This window comes from Mixophyes fleayi, chromosome 1 (assembly GCF_038048845.1).
Source record: "Mixophyes fleayi isolate aMixFle1 chromosome 1, aMixFle1.hap1, whole genome shotgun sequence".
Classification (NCBI taxonomy): domain Eukaryota; kingdom Metazoa; phylum Chordata; class Amphibia; order Anura; family Limnodynastidae; genus Mixophyes; species Mixophyes fleayi.
This window is the reverse complement of record NC_134402.1, coordinates 2,221,301-2,235,125: the sequence shown is the minus strand read 5'-3', so window position 1 is coordinate 2,235,125 and position 13,825 is coordinate 2,221,301. Positions and strand designations below refer to the sequence as shown.

At 46.3% G+C, this 13,825-nt stretch overlaps 1 protein-coding gene across 2 annotated transcripts in view; it reads right to left on the bottom strand.

The window, feature by feature from the left end:
• Nucleotides 1-1,144: 1,144 nt before the first annotated feature.
• The window catches only part of LOC142097491 (proteinase-activated receptor 1-like), a 310,042-nt gene continuing 297,361 nt past the window's right edge, over nucleotides 1,145-13,825 (bottom strand). For both annotated transcript variants that reach the window (XM_075179488.1, XM_075179574.1), the window contains 2 exons: nucleotides 6,015-6,104; nucleotides 1,145-2,531 (listed from right to left, as the gene is read on the bottom strand). In XM_075179488.1, coding sequence (XP_075035589.1) covers nucleotides 1,450-2,531; nucleotides 6,015-6,104 — 1,172 coding nt within the window. In that variant the 3' untranslated portion in view covers nucleotides 1,145-1,449. The remainder of the gene's footprint in view (nucleotides 2,532-6,014; nucleotides 6,105-13,825) is intronic.

The window sequence follows — 13,825 nt, the reverse complement described above, 5'->3', positions numbered from 1 at the left end:
CCCTGCTGATTTAGGAGAGGCAAGAACTGAGAGGGAGCTGCATCTGCAAATATTATTATTATTATTATTATTATTATTATTAAATACCCCATTTGTACTAGGAACCGCAGTCCCTAACTAAACAGCAATGAGTCTAGTCCTCGTTGCTGTTTAGTTATATCCCTTGTAATGTGCTTTGTGGTGACTGGTCTCAATTGTCCCCCTTCTTCAATGATATACTCAAAATATTCATCTGAGTCATCTTCAATTTTATTTAAATTTTCCGACAGTTAATGTTCGCACTGGCAGGTTTCACTTCTCGCCTTCCTCTATGTCTTTGTTTTTGTTAACAGTATCTATAATATAGGTCTCAATTTTTTCTACAAAGTCTGATTGTCAGTTTCCTGTACTCTGTTACAGGATTGCAAAACAACATTTCGTTCCCTCAATGATTCTAGTTCAGTTTCCATTTCCTTAAACTGAATTTCTAACTCGTTTACACATTGATCTGCGGGACTGAGAATCGCCGCAGCTGCTTGTCTCTGTGACTTGTCATAAACAGACAAATCAACACTCTGTATGGACTTAAAAGCGTTCTCACATATTACGGGCAGGATATATCTCGCAGCTTCTAACATCATTGCTTTACACTTTCCTGAGCTAACAAACCATACCGGATACCTCTGCTTACTACCGGAGCTTTTAAACATTTTCTTAAAGAATGACATTTTCTAATGTCACTTTTATTAACACCTTACCACCCTGCTCGCAGCGCCAATAATGTTTGCGGTAAAACGTTTTACAGGTTCTTCCACGTTGCAAGGAGTTAAAGAGTCGTGACCACAAAGTTCAAATATCAATCTTTTATTGCAAAAAAGTATAAATATAATAATCATATACTTAGCTTCTATAGTTCTCTTAGAAATATGTTTAATCAGCAATTATTGAGGACCCCACTCTCTCTCCTAAGCTGGATAGACAAATAACTGGCACCATCACCGACGGTCCAGGATGAGTCAACTTGTGTTGCAGCAAAACCAGCTTTTATAGAGAGGAAATTAAGGGTCCCAGATATTACTAACATATAAGGTAAAAACAGAATTAAGAACTTCTTATCGGTACAGCTATGAGCAATAAACAGTTTCACTTATTCTATGCAAGGTCTTTCCAGTACATGAGCAGTTAGCACTGGGACTACGCCTAGCTGATATATGTATATAGACATATCCCGGCTTTGCCTTGGTTACATCAGCATTTCATAATACACACAATAAAAGTATAGGAACAATAAAATGGAGTTCAGCTATTTTGCTTGGCCTGTCACATATGGTAAGGGAGAAGGTACCAGGAAAGGGGACCCACCAAACTTATATTGGGAAGTGTGGAAGACTCATATTAATTGGAATTCTTTTTTAAAATGATATTGAGAATTGTACTTGAAAGCAATAATGCACAGTTATAATTATACAATTAGATTAGGAGAGTCCTTTCAGTAGATTCTTTTGGGGCTACATTTGTCGGCTGTTTTACTAATGGTAATTTACCACCTTTGTTACAGGACAGCAAACTGTACACATATCTCTGACACTGGGAGGACACATAGTAATAGATAAGAGGATCAAGACAGCAACTGATGCTGCTAATACAAGCACAGAGGATGTAGGCAAGATACAGACTTTCATTGACAAGCTGATGAAAATGCAAATAACACATTAAAAAGATGACGTTGGTTGGTCCAAAACAAAGTACAAACACACAAAGTACAATCACCATCAGTAACACAGCTCGAGACCTCTTATACGTGCGCTCAGTTTTTGAGGAGCTCAAACTTCGGATGGTTCCAATGTAACAGACAACTGTAATGATTAAAGGCAATAAAAAGAAAACTACAATAAAAGAGGTGAAATAGTAAAAGTAAAAGCTGAGAATATCTGAAAAGTCCAGCACATCATAACACGTTGTGATATTCAGAGCGGCAATGTATTGAGTGTGTTCTCTTAGGAGGAGTGGCACAGTGCCCGCTATGGATATTATCCAGATGCAGGAACAGACCAGCCACGCTCGGCTCATTGTGCGCCAGGAAAGGGACTGTATTGGATACACCACAGCCAGGAACCTGTCCACACTTATGCTGGTCATGAGCAGGATGGAGCAGTACATGTTACAGTAAAACGCTGCAGTGTAGAAGCGACACATTCCATCTCCAATCAGCCAGTTGTTCCCGGAGAATCGATAAGCGATGTTGAACGGCAGCAGAGTAACAAAGAGCACATCAGCAGCCGCCAGGTTCAGCATGTAAACCACCGCTGGCTTCCGGACTTTTATCTTGACCAGGAACATGATGATGGCCATTACATTGAGAGGCAGAGCCACAATGACCACCAGGGTGTACACTGATGGTACAAGTATGGTCAACAATTGACCAGAAAGAATGATTGCAACTTCTTCTGTAACTATTACTTCTGTTATATACTGGACGGATGTATTTGAATATTTGCTTGATGTTATGTTTAGGTCACTACCATCATCACCACTACCGGAGCCTTCACCACCTTAACATTAAACAATAACAAGGAAAATAAAAATAGGTATTAATAGATATGTATGTACTAAATATCCGTGAAACAGATACTGTTATGTACAATATGTATGGATACATCAACTCAAATTGCTAATAGCGTTATGTCTCGGAAACATGTTCAGTAATAAGAAAACAAGTTAAGAGGATGAATTTTGTATCCTGTAGAGATTCATTAGGTTCTACAATCCTCCTGCATAAGTGTAACAGGAGTCTGTTATTATTATTCTGTACTGCTGGAGACCCTGCTCCTTCCACTATATAACTTTCAGTATGTGTCTTCATGCTGTATCTATTCCCCTCTTTAAATCTTGTCACTGCCCCTGTCACATGCAACCCTGTCCTCACTAACACATCACTCATGTCCTGATATACCGCCGCTCCTCCTCTACCTCCCCTCTCTGTCTTGCCTTACACTGGCTCCCCTTCCCCTTCAGAATTCTTTTCAAACTCCTTACCACCACCTACAAGGCTCTCTCCCAGTCTACTGCCCCTTACATCTCTAACCTCCTCTCCATTCACACTCCCGCCCGCTCCCTGCGCTCGGCCAATGATCGCCACCTCTCCTCCACTCTGATCACCTCTTCCCACTCCAGAATCCAAGACTTCTCCCGCGCTGCCCCCCTTCACTGGAACGACCTCCCTCGCTCCATCCGTCTCTCACCCAATCTGTGCTCCTTCAAGCGGGCACTTAAAACTCACCTGTTCCTCAAGGCCTACCAACCATCCACTTAGCCTCTCATCTCCTCTGTTTCTCCCCTGGCCCTTTTCTCCCCCCTTTGCTTCACTGGCTCCCTTCTGTGCCTGATTTGTTTACCCTCCCTTAGGATGTAAGCTCGTATGAGCAGGGCCCCCCCCCTTCCTCTCTGTCTCCATACCTGTTCTTCCGCTTGGAGGAGTATAAAATCTGTAATTTCCAACACCGATATGCTTAGATTGGAAAAGAAATAGCGAAAGATTATTATTATTATTATTATTTATTTATTAGGCGCCACAAGGTTTCCGCAGCGCCGAACACAGTACAAACAATGGACAGTACAGGGAATAACAGTACAGAACAATAAACGAGTAATACCGAGACTTCAGATGCTCCAGGAAAATCAAGAATATTGAGGTTGGAGCAGAAGAGAAGGTAGAGAGACAGGAGGGAGAAGGGCCCTGCTCATTAGAGCTTACATCCTAAAGGGAGGGCAACAGACAATCGGCACAGAGGGAGTCAGAGGAGGGGAGCAAGCGCACCCTTTTCAAAGGACGATCCAGGAGATGAGACCGAGCATGGAAGGAGGGTTAAGTGGAGGGCTGGTAAGCCTTGAGGAAGAGATGAGTTTTGAGTGCCCGTTTGAAGGAGCACAAGTTAGGGGATAGACGGATGGAGCGAGGGAGGTCATTCCAGTGCAAGGGGGCAGCTCGGGAGAAGTCTTGAATTCTGGAGTGTGATGAGGTTATTAGAGTGGAGGAGAGGCGCCGGTCATTGGCCGAGCGCAGGGAACGGGCGGGAGTGTGGATGGAGAGGAGATTGGAGATATAGGGGGCAGTAGACTGGGAGAGGGCCTTGTAGGTGAGGGTAAGAAGTTTGAAAAGAATTCGATAGGGGAAAAAAGATGTTAAAATTTGGTGGGTGGTAGCCACCCTTGAAATATTTTTAGTTGAATAATTGATCCTAAGAGGTTTGAAAATGACTAAGGTACCTGTCTGAGTCAGAGGAGTTTATTGAGAATTGGCACAAAATTTTGAATTATAAATTTTTAGGAAATAATAATAAATGAAAGGAAAAAAGATTTGGCACTAGTGAATCAAAATACTGAAATTCCACACAGATTTTAAAGAGTTAGAAGAAGATATTGTAATAAGGGCAGCACAGTGGTTAGTGATTAGCACTTCTGAGTTCGATTCCCAACCATGTGTTAGGAACCCCTCCAGCCGGCACAACACAACCCGGAGTCTACTCTGCCAATCAGATGTTCACTGGAGCCCCTGGTGGTGGGGACAGACTGGGCTGCAGACTGACAGAGGGTCGTGAAGTGCGTGCCGGCTGGGGAGAACCCAGGCCAGCGGAGTGCGGTCCACGCAGAGGTCAAGGGCCAGCAGCAGGTTGCAGTTCCAGTTAACAAGCCGGGGTCAAGGGTCACAAGCAAACAGGAGAAACGGTAAACAGGCCAGAGGTCAGGGTCACGGGATACACAAGCGAAGTCCAAATCCTAGCCAAGGGTCATACACGGGAGATCAGTAAAAGTTCAAATAGACAGGAACAGGAACAAAGCAGGTCAGCAGACTGGGGAGCAGAAGCTATAACCGGCAGTGAGGCTGCAGACCTCACTGCCTTAAATATCAGTACCAGCCAATCAGAGCCTGGCAGTGGGATCACATGGTACAGAGGTCCTGATATAATTATTTAATTAGCCCACAGGCTTGCCTATTCCCGCGCCCGGCTGTCCCCAGCCGCCGGGACGCGGCGCTGCTGCAGTTAGCGTCTGACTGTTGCCTTGGCAATGGACGGGTAAATCCCGGAAGTGACGTCTCGGTCGTCATAGCGACGGCCGGGACGCCTGTAGACAGGAAGTGAGAGTCGCTAACACCATGGCCTTATCTGTGTGGAGTTTGTATGTCCTCCCTGTGTTTGCGTGGGTTTTCTCCGGGTGTTCTGGTTTCCTCCCAAACTCCAAAAACATACTGGTAGGTTAATTGGCTGCTTTTAAATTGACGTTCCTCTGTCTGTGCGTTTGTAAGTTCAGAAATTTAGACTCCAGTTAAGCTCCAATGGGGCAGGGACTGAGGTGAGTGAGTTCTCTGTACAGCGCTGCATAATTAATCACGCTATATAAATAGCCTATGATGAGGATAATTGTAATTAAAATGAATAAACAGGAGAGAAAAATCATGGAAAAAAAAGAGATAAGGATGATTTCAATAATGGGACAATATATATAAAATTTAATGGAAGGGGAGACTAGTTTTGTGGTAATGGTATTGACTAGTTTGGTGATAATGGTGGTGACTAGTTTGGGGGATAATGGTGGTGAATAGTTTGGGGGATAATGGTGGTGACTAGTTTGGGGGATAATAGTGGTCAAGTATTTGTGTGCTACATGAATAAACAGTCAGTATTTAACTTATGTGCAAAACAGAAAACTCATTTGCACCCCTTACATTGTAACATGGTTTTGTCCAGGAGACTGAAATAAGGATCCTCTTCATTTAAGATCCTTAATGAATCAGGCCCCTAGTGAGGATCAGGAGAGTTCAGTTGCATGTACAGACTGAATAGGAGGAAGCGGATATACAAGTTTAATGCATTCTCCAAAAATGTTTTAATAAAATGACAAAATCATGTACCCAGGGTCCATAACCAAAGCAGCCGACTGTCCCTATTGTATAATACTGTATTTGGGGGGATTCCTTTATTGAGGAATCCATAATTATATTTGATATGTTTGTGTCAGTTCTCATTTCCTCTTACCTGACTGTAATCTCAATGTATTATACACATATGGAGAATATAATACGGATTCATGAAATCTCGATGTCATTAGACGGTAATAGAAATTATCTGAAAAGAAATACATCCAATTAGATAATCACCTGTAATAATAGGACAGTAGAGATGATTAAGTAGCTATGACTGTACTGTACCTTATTCTATGTAATATAATGTAAATTAGTCATTCCCAACCAGTGCTGAGCTGGATGTGTCACAAGAACTCACATGTAATAAGACAAGAGTCTAATATCATCCCCATTACATATTATTAACTTACATCTAAACCATTTTTTTGCTTAAAAATAAATAAGATAAATTGCTGACTTTTGAAGCAGATTCTAATTTTTTTTAAATAACTTCAGTTTTATTACAATATTTTATGATGAGTCGTAAAAAGATTTAACCTCCTGGGTGCAGTGATTTTGACCCTTCAGTGTGGTACGTTTGCAAACCAGACAGTATGTATGTAGATATCAATGTTAATACAGGGAAAGAATGTGATATTTTTCATATACATGTTACTAGTCCCATGACATAGAAAGCACAATGGCTGTATGTTTGGGGTCATTGTCCCGCTGCAGAACAAATTTGGAGCCAATCAGACGCCTCCCTGATGATCTTGCATGATGGATAAGTACCTGCCTGTATTTCTCAGCATTGAAAACAACATTTATCCTGGCCAAATATCCAACTCCATTTGCTGAAATGCAGCCCCAAAACGTGCAAGGAACCTCCACCATGCTTCACTGTTGCCTGCAGACACTCCTTACTGTACTGCTCTACAGCCCTTCAGCAAACAAACTGCCCTCTGTTACAGCCAGATATATTTTACATTTTGACTCATCAGTCCAGAGCACCTACTGCCATTTTTCTGCACTCCACTTCTTTTGTATGAGTGCATAGTTGAGTCTCTCGGCCTTGTTTCCATGTCGAAGGTATGGTTTTTCGGCCACAATACTTCCATGAAGACCACTTCTGACCAGACTTCTCTGAACAGTAGATGAGTGTTCCTGGATCCCACTGTTTTTTCCAGTTCTGAGCTGATGGCTCTGCTGGACATCTTCCGATTTCGAAGGGAAGTAAGAATGATGTGTCTTTTATCTGATGCACTAAGTGTCAGGCGCCGTCCGCACGGCCGCCTGACTGTCTGACCGCGCGTCTGGTTGCTAGGCAACCAGACGCATCACTTCCGAATCCCCCCCTGCCAGCCATCTCCTAGCAGTATGACGCGCCCCGTTGCTAGGCAACGGGACGCTATGTGATTCCCGGCGGCAGGCATGACAGCGCTGCAGCGCTGATGCTGATTGGATCCCCACATTATTTAAACCTCTTCCTGTCCTCTAATCAGTGCCAGAGTATCAGGTCTTCCTGCCTCCAGCGTTTGTGTGTACCAGTTGCTATATTGTTCCTGACATTCCTCGTGCTGCTTGTGACCCTTTTGACCCGGACCGTTTGACCACCCCTATCTGGATTCTGCCTTTGTACTGCGCTCCCTGAAGGTTACCGACTCGGCTTGCCTCACCATTCTTCTGGATTTCCCTTTGTACCTCCTCTACCTGAACGTTGCTGAACCGGCCTGTCTGACACCCCCTTGTATCTCGCTGTGGACTCTAGGAAGGACCGCGACCTGCGTGTCCCTGCAGCGGAGTCCATACTTCCTTGCGGGGGTTCCTGGTGAATACCAGGGGCACGTTAGACTCCGCGCCTTCCTCTGAGTTGTGCCAACAACAGCAGGTACCTTCTACCAGTCATACACCCACTATCAGTCGTGACAGTATACTCTGGCCATGACAACGGAGGGGTCTGGTGAACCGTCTGCTCGTGACCTACTCCTGCATTTGGCTCAACGAGTGGAGCAACAAGAAGCAGCCCAAGCGCATCTTCTACAATGTGTCCAAGGGATTGCTACCCGCTTCGATACATTTCAGAATGCTGCACCCGCTACACCAGCCATAACCTCTGCGGCATCCACAGCATCCAGTGTGGTTACGGTCTCTACAGCGGCCTCCGGTGTACGCATCCCGACACCCGAAAAGTTTGACGGTGATCCCAAGAAGTGCAGGGGCTTTCTGAACCAATGTGCCATCCAATTTGAGTGCAACCCAGGGGCCTTTTCTTCAGAACGCACCAAAGTAGCTTTTCTCATCTCCCTCCTCAGTGGTCAAGCCCTTGCCTGGGCCTCACCTTTATGGGAACAAGGGGGTCCACTTCTTAATAACTCCAACTCTTTCATTGATGCTTTCAGGAAAGTCTTCGATGATCCCGGAAGAGTTGCTTCTGCAGCTACCAGCTTGTTAAACCTCCGCCAAGGTGACCTGTCCGTGGGGCAATACGCAGTTCAATTTCGAACCCTGGCTTCCGAGTTAAAATGGAATAACGAAGCACTGGTGGCAACCTTTTGGCAAGGTCTGGTGGACCGGATTAAGGATGAGTTAATTTCCAGAGAACTCCCGGCTGAGTTAGATTCTCTCATCTCCATGTGCATCAAGGTGGATTTGCGCTACCAAGAGCGCACGCAGGAACGCTCTCCTGGCAAACGGTTCATACCACGGCTAGCACCCCAGTTCCAAAATCCCATCCTGCCAGTGGACGAACCAATGCAAGTAGGACGCTCTAAATTATCCCTTGAAGAGAGGGAGAGACGCTTCAAACAACGCCTGTGTCTGTATTGTGGAGATCCGGGACACCTGCTAAGAGTTTGTCCCAAGAAACCGGGAAACTCTTCCTCCTAAACGGTGGCGGGGAGGCCGTTTTAGGAGAATCCACAGTTGCTCCCTATTCTAAAGAAAATTCCCCAGAATTTCAGATGGCTGTCATCCTGAGCACCCCCAAGGGTACCTTTTCCACCACGGCCTTTGTGGACTCCGGCTCCTCCGGGAACTTCATTTCGGCGGATCTAGCTTCGCAGCTCCAAATACCTCTAAACCCATTGCCCCAACCGTTATCTCTGACGGCAGTCGACGGAAGTCGTGTCACTCACGGCTCCATCTCCTCCGTGACTTCTCCTGTTCGGTTGAGGGTAGGAGTACTTCATAGCGAAATGATCCAACTTTTGGTGTTGCCGAGGTCCATTAATCCCCTCATCTTGGGGCTACCATGGCTGAGAAAACATTCTCCTCAGATGGATTGGGACCACGCTCAAGTTATGTCGTGGGGTGTAGGATGTCGCTTTGAATGTCTGTCTAGAGTCTTGCCTCCAAAATGTCAAGTAATGGCTCATTCCGAGCTAACCCACCTTCCTGAGGCCTATATGGAATTCCAAGATGTATTCAGTAAAGTGGAAGCGGAGATCTTGCCTCCTCATCGTCCCTGGGATTGCGCTATTGTTTTATCTCCTGACCAACCCATCCCCAAAGGGAGGACCTACCCTTTATCTCGTCCAGAGACGTCAGCCATGTCTCAATATATTTCAGAAAACCTGAAACGGGGATTTATCCGCAAATCTACTTCCCCAGCGGGTGCAGGGTTTTTTTTTTGTTAAGAAGAAGGATGGGTCTCTTCGGCCTTGTATTGATTATCGTCCTCTCAACCGCATCACTGTCAAAAATCGATATCCACTACCTCTCATCTCCGACCTCTTTGACAAACTCAGTGGATCTCAAATCTTTTCCAAACTAGATCTCCGTGGGGCCTATAATTTAATTCGCATCAAAGAAGGAGACGAATGGAAAACGGCCTTTAACACCAGAGATGGACATTTCGAGTACCTGGTGATGCCCTTCGGCCTCTGCAACGCCCCAGCCATCTTCCAAACCTTTGTTAACGATATCTTTCATGACCTGTTATACACTTCTGTGGTAGTGTATTTAGACGATATATTAATATTTTCTAAAGATCTGACGACTCATCGGGAACAAGTAAAGGAGGTCTTACGTAGACTTCGGAAACATCACCTCTACTGCAAGCTGGAAAAATGTGTGTTTGAGATTAGCCAGGTACCTTTTCTTGGTTTCATCGTGTCGGGTCAAGGTCTTTGTATGGATCCCACCAAGGTCTCAGCTATTCTGGACTGGCCTCAGCCACAAGGCCTTAAAGCTATTCAAAGGTTCATCGGCTTTGCAAACTATTATCGCCAATTTATTCAGGGATTCTCCACCATTATAGCCCCCATTACAGCTTTAACCAGGAAGACTGCCAACCCCAGGGTTTGGTCTTCGGAGGCCATGTCTGCCTTCATAACGTTAAAGAAAGCATTTTCTTCAGCCCCAGTTCTGTCCCAGCCAGATCAAGAACGACCTTTTTTCTTAGAGGTAGATGCATCCTCAGTAGGCATTGGGGCGGTGCTTTTTCAAGAGTCTCCGGCTGGCTCACACAACCCGTGTGGGTTTTTCTCCAGACGATTTCTTCCAAGCGAATGTAATTATGGAATAGGGGACAAGGAGTTACTGGCCATCAAGGCGGCTCTGGAGGAGTGGCGACATCTGTTGGAGGGGGCTATATTTCCTGTTACTGTGTTTACCGACCATCGGAACCTAGTGTTCATTCAAGAGGCTCGTTGCCTTAATCCTCGGCAAGCCCGCTGGGCATCCTTCTTTGCTCGATTTAACATGAAGCTCACATTCTGCCCGGGAGCCAAGAATGGACGTGCCGATGCATTCTCTCGCTCATTTGACGATTCCGATCGTTTAAGACCGTTGGTTCCTCAGCATATTATTGATCCTTCTAATATCGTAGCCCTTACTAGGACCAAAACGTCCTCTCCTCCTCCAGGCCGGTCATTCGTGGAACCCCATCTCCGGTTCAAGACCCTGCAGTGGGCTCATTCATCCCGCATTGCCGGCCATGCTGGAATAAAGAAGACAACATCGCTGCTTTGCCGACGCTTCTGGTGGCCTAATGTACGTGCCGATGTTGAGAGATTTATTGCTTCCTGCACTACTTGTGCTCAACACAAAACTTGTAGAAGAGTCCCGGCAGGCCTTCTTCGTCCACTCCCTATCCCCGATGCTCCTTGGGAAAGTGTAGCCATGGATTTTATCACAGACCTACCCCTCAGTGCAGGGTTTACCACTATCTGGGTGGTTATTGATCGATTTTCGAAGATGGCACATTTTATTCCTCTAACTGGACTGCCCACGGCCAGTCGTCTGGCAGATATCTTTATCAAGGAGATATTCAGACTACATGGTTGCCCGAAGGAGATCATTTCGGACCGTGGAGTCCAATTCAAATCCCAGTTTTGGAGAACCTTTTGTAAGAGATTAAACATAGAATTGAAATTCTCTTCAGGATACCATCCGCAAACCAACGGACAGACGGAGCGAATCAATCAGGATCTCGAGACATTCCTCCGCTGTTTTACCTCCGACAACCAGAATAAATGGTCTCAATTCCTTCCTTGGGCGGAGTTCTCCCATAATCAACACATTCATGAGTCTACCGGATTCTCTCCGTTCTTTATTGTATACGGAAGTCACCCTGTGTTTCCGGATCCTTTTCCAGTGTCCTCTTCACCGGTTCCAGCCGTAGATACTCTTTATCGGGAATTTTCTCTCATTTGGGCTAAGACTAAGACGGCTTTACTCAAGGCTACTCAGCATCACAAAATCTTTGCAGATCGTCATCGGAGGGCCACTCCTCTCTTAAAGGTGGGAGACCAAGTATGGCTATCCACCCGGGACCTAAGACTAAAAGTTCCTTCTATGAAGATGGCTCCTCGATTTATTGGCCCGTACACCATCATGCAAGTCATTAATCCTGTATGCTTCAAATTGAAACTTCCTCCTTCTCTGAGATGTCATAATACTTTTCATGTCTCATTACTACGACCACTGGTACTCAATAAATTCTATCGACCTCCCGGTCGTCCCCCACCAATACAAACCTCTTCTGGAACTGAATTCGAAGTCAGTCGGATCTTGGCCTCTCGCATTCTTCGTGGCAAACAGCAATTTCTGGTCCATTGGAAAGGATTTGGCCCAGAGGAGAGATCATGGGTGGACAAGCAGGACCTTCACGCTCCTAGAATTCTCAAAAAGTTCCTTCAAACAGGAGGAGGAAGAGGAGGGTATACTGTCAGGCGCCGTCCGCACGGCCGCCTGACTGTCTGACCGCGCGTCTGGTTGCTAGGCAACCAGACGCATCACTTCCGGATCCCCCCCTGCCAGCCATCTCCTAGCAGTATGACGCGCCCCGTTGCTAGGCAACGGGACGCTATGTGATTCCCGGCGGCAGGCATGACAGCGCTGCAGCGCTGATGCTGATTGGATCCCCACATTATTTAAACCTCTTCCTGTCCTCTAATCAGTGCCAGAGTATCAGGTCTTCCTGCCTCCAGCGTTTGTGTGTACCAGTTGCTATATTGTTCCTGACATTCCTCGTGCTGCTTGTGACCCTTTTGACCCGGACCGTTTGACCACCCCTATCTGGATTCTGCCTTTGTACTGCGCTCCCTGAAGGTTACCGACTCGGCTTGCCTCACCATTCTTCTGGATTTCCCTTTGTACCTCCTCTACCTGAACGTTGCTGAACCGGCCTGTCTGACACCCCCTTGTATCTCGCTGTGGACTCTAGGAAGGACCGCGACCTGCGTGTCCCTGCAGCGGAGTCCATACTTCCTTGCGGGGGTTCCTGGTGAATACCAGGGGCACGTTAGACTCCGCGCCTTCCTCTGAGTTGTGCCAACAACAGCAGGTACCTTCTACCAGTCATACACCCACTATCAGTCGTGACACTAAGTTTCCTTGTCCGACCACTGCGTCTACAGTCCTCAATGTTGCCTGTTTCTTTGTGCTTCTTCAAAAGAGCTTTAACAGCACATCTTGAAACACCAGTCTGCTTTGAAATCTTTGCCTGGGAGAGACCTTGCTGATACAGTATAACTATCTTGTGTCCTGATGCTGTGCTCAGTCTTTCCATGGTGTATGACCTGTGACATGAAACGGTCTTCCACAATTTCAGCTTTGCAGCAGAGTTTGGCTGTTCCTCACCCAGTTTTAAGCCTCCTACACAACTGTTTCTGTTTATGTCAGTGGTTCCCAAACTTTTGCAGTTCGCGGCACCCTTAGAGTCTCCATAATTTTTTCAAGGCACCCCTCCAAAATAATTACAGAGCAGTCCTGTTTTATAAGTAGTTGGGTCAAAAAAACATAATAAGTATTTAGGTCAGGACAGAAATACTTATTTAGTTGTATGCAAAAATAATACGCATAAATCCAAGGAAAAAATAATATTTTTATATTTTTTTTTCAATTATATTTCTGTCAAAGAATAATTGTCAACTAACTCACACTGTGACCTCCTTCATCTCCACACACTCTGCCCCCTCTCATGCTGCCCCGTCTGCCCTCTCACTCTGCCCTCTCTCATGCTGCCCCTCTGCCCTCTCACGCTGCCCATCTGCCCTCTCTCACACTGCCACTCTGCCCTCTCTCACATTGCCTCCTCTCACACTGCCCTCTCTCACTCTGCCCCGCTGCTCTCTCACACTGCCTCCTCTCACTCTGCCCCTCTGACTTCTCTCACGCTGCCTCCTCTCACTCTGCCCCTCTGACCTCTCTCACGCTGCCTCCTCTCACACTTCCCCTTCAGCTCTCTCTTACGCTGCCTCCTCTCACGCTGCCCCTCTGCCCTCTCTCACGCTGCCTCATCTCATGCTGCCCCTCTGACCTCTCTCACGCTGCCTCCTCTCATGCTGCCACTCTGCCCTCTCTCACGCTGCCTCCTCTTACACTGCCCCTCTGCCCTCTCTCCCGCTGCCTCATCTCATGCTGCCCCTTTGCCCTCTCTCACGCTGCCCCTCTGCCCTCTCTCACGCTGCCCCTCTGCCCTCTCTCACGCTGCCTCCTCTT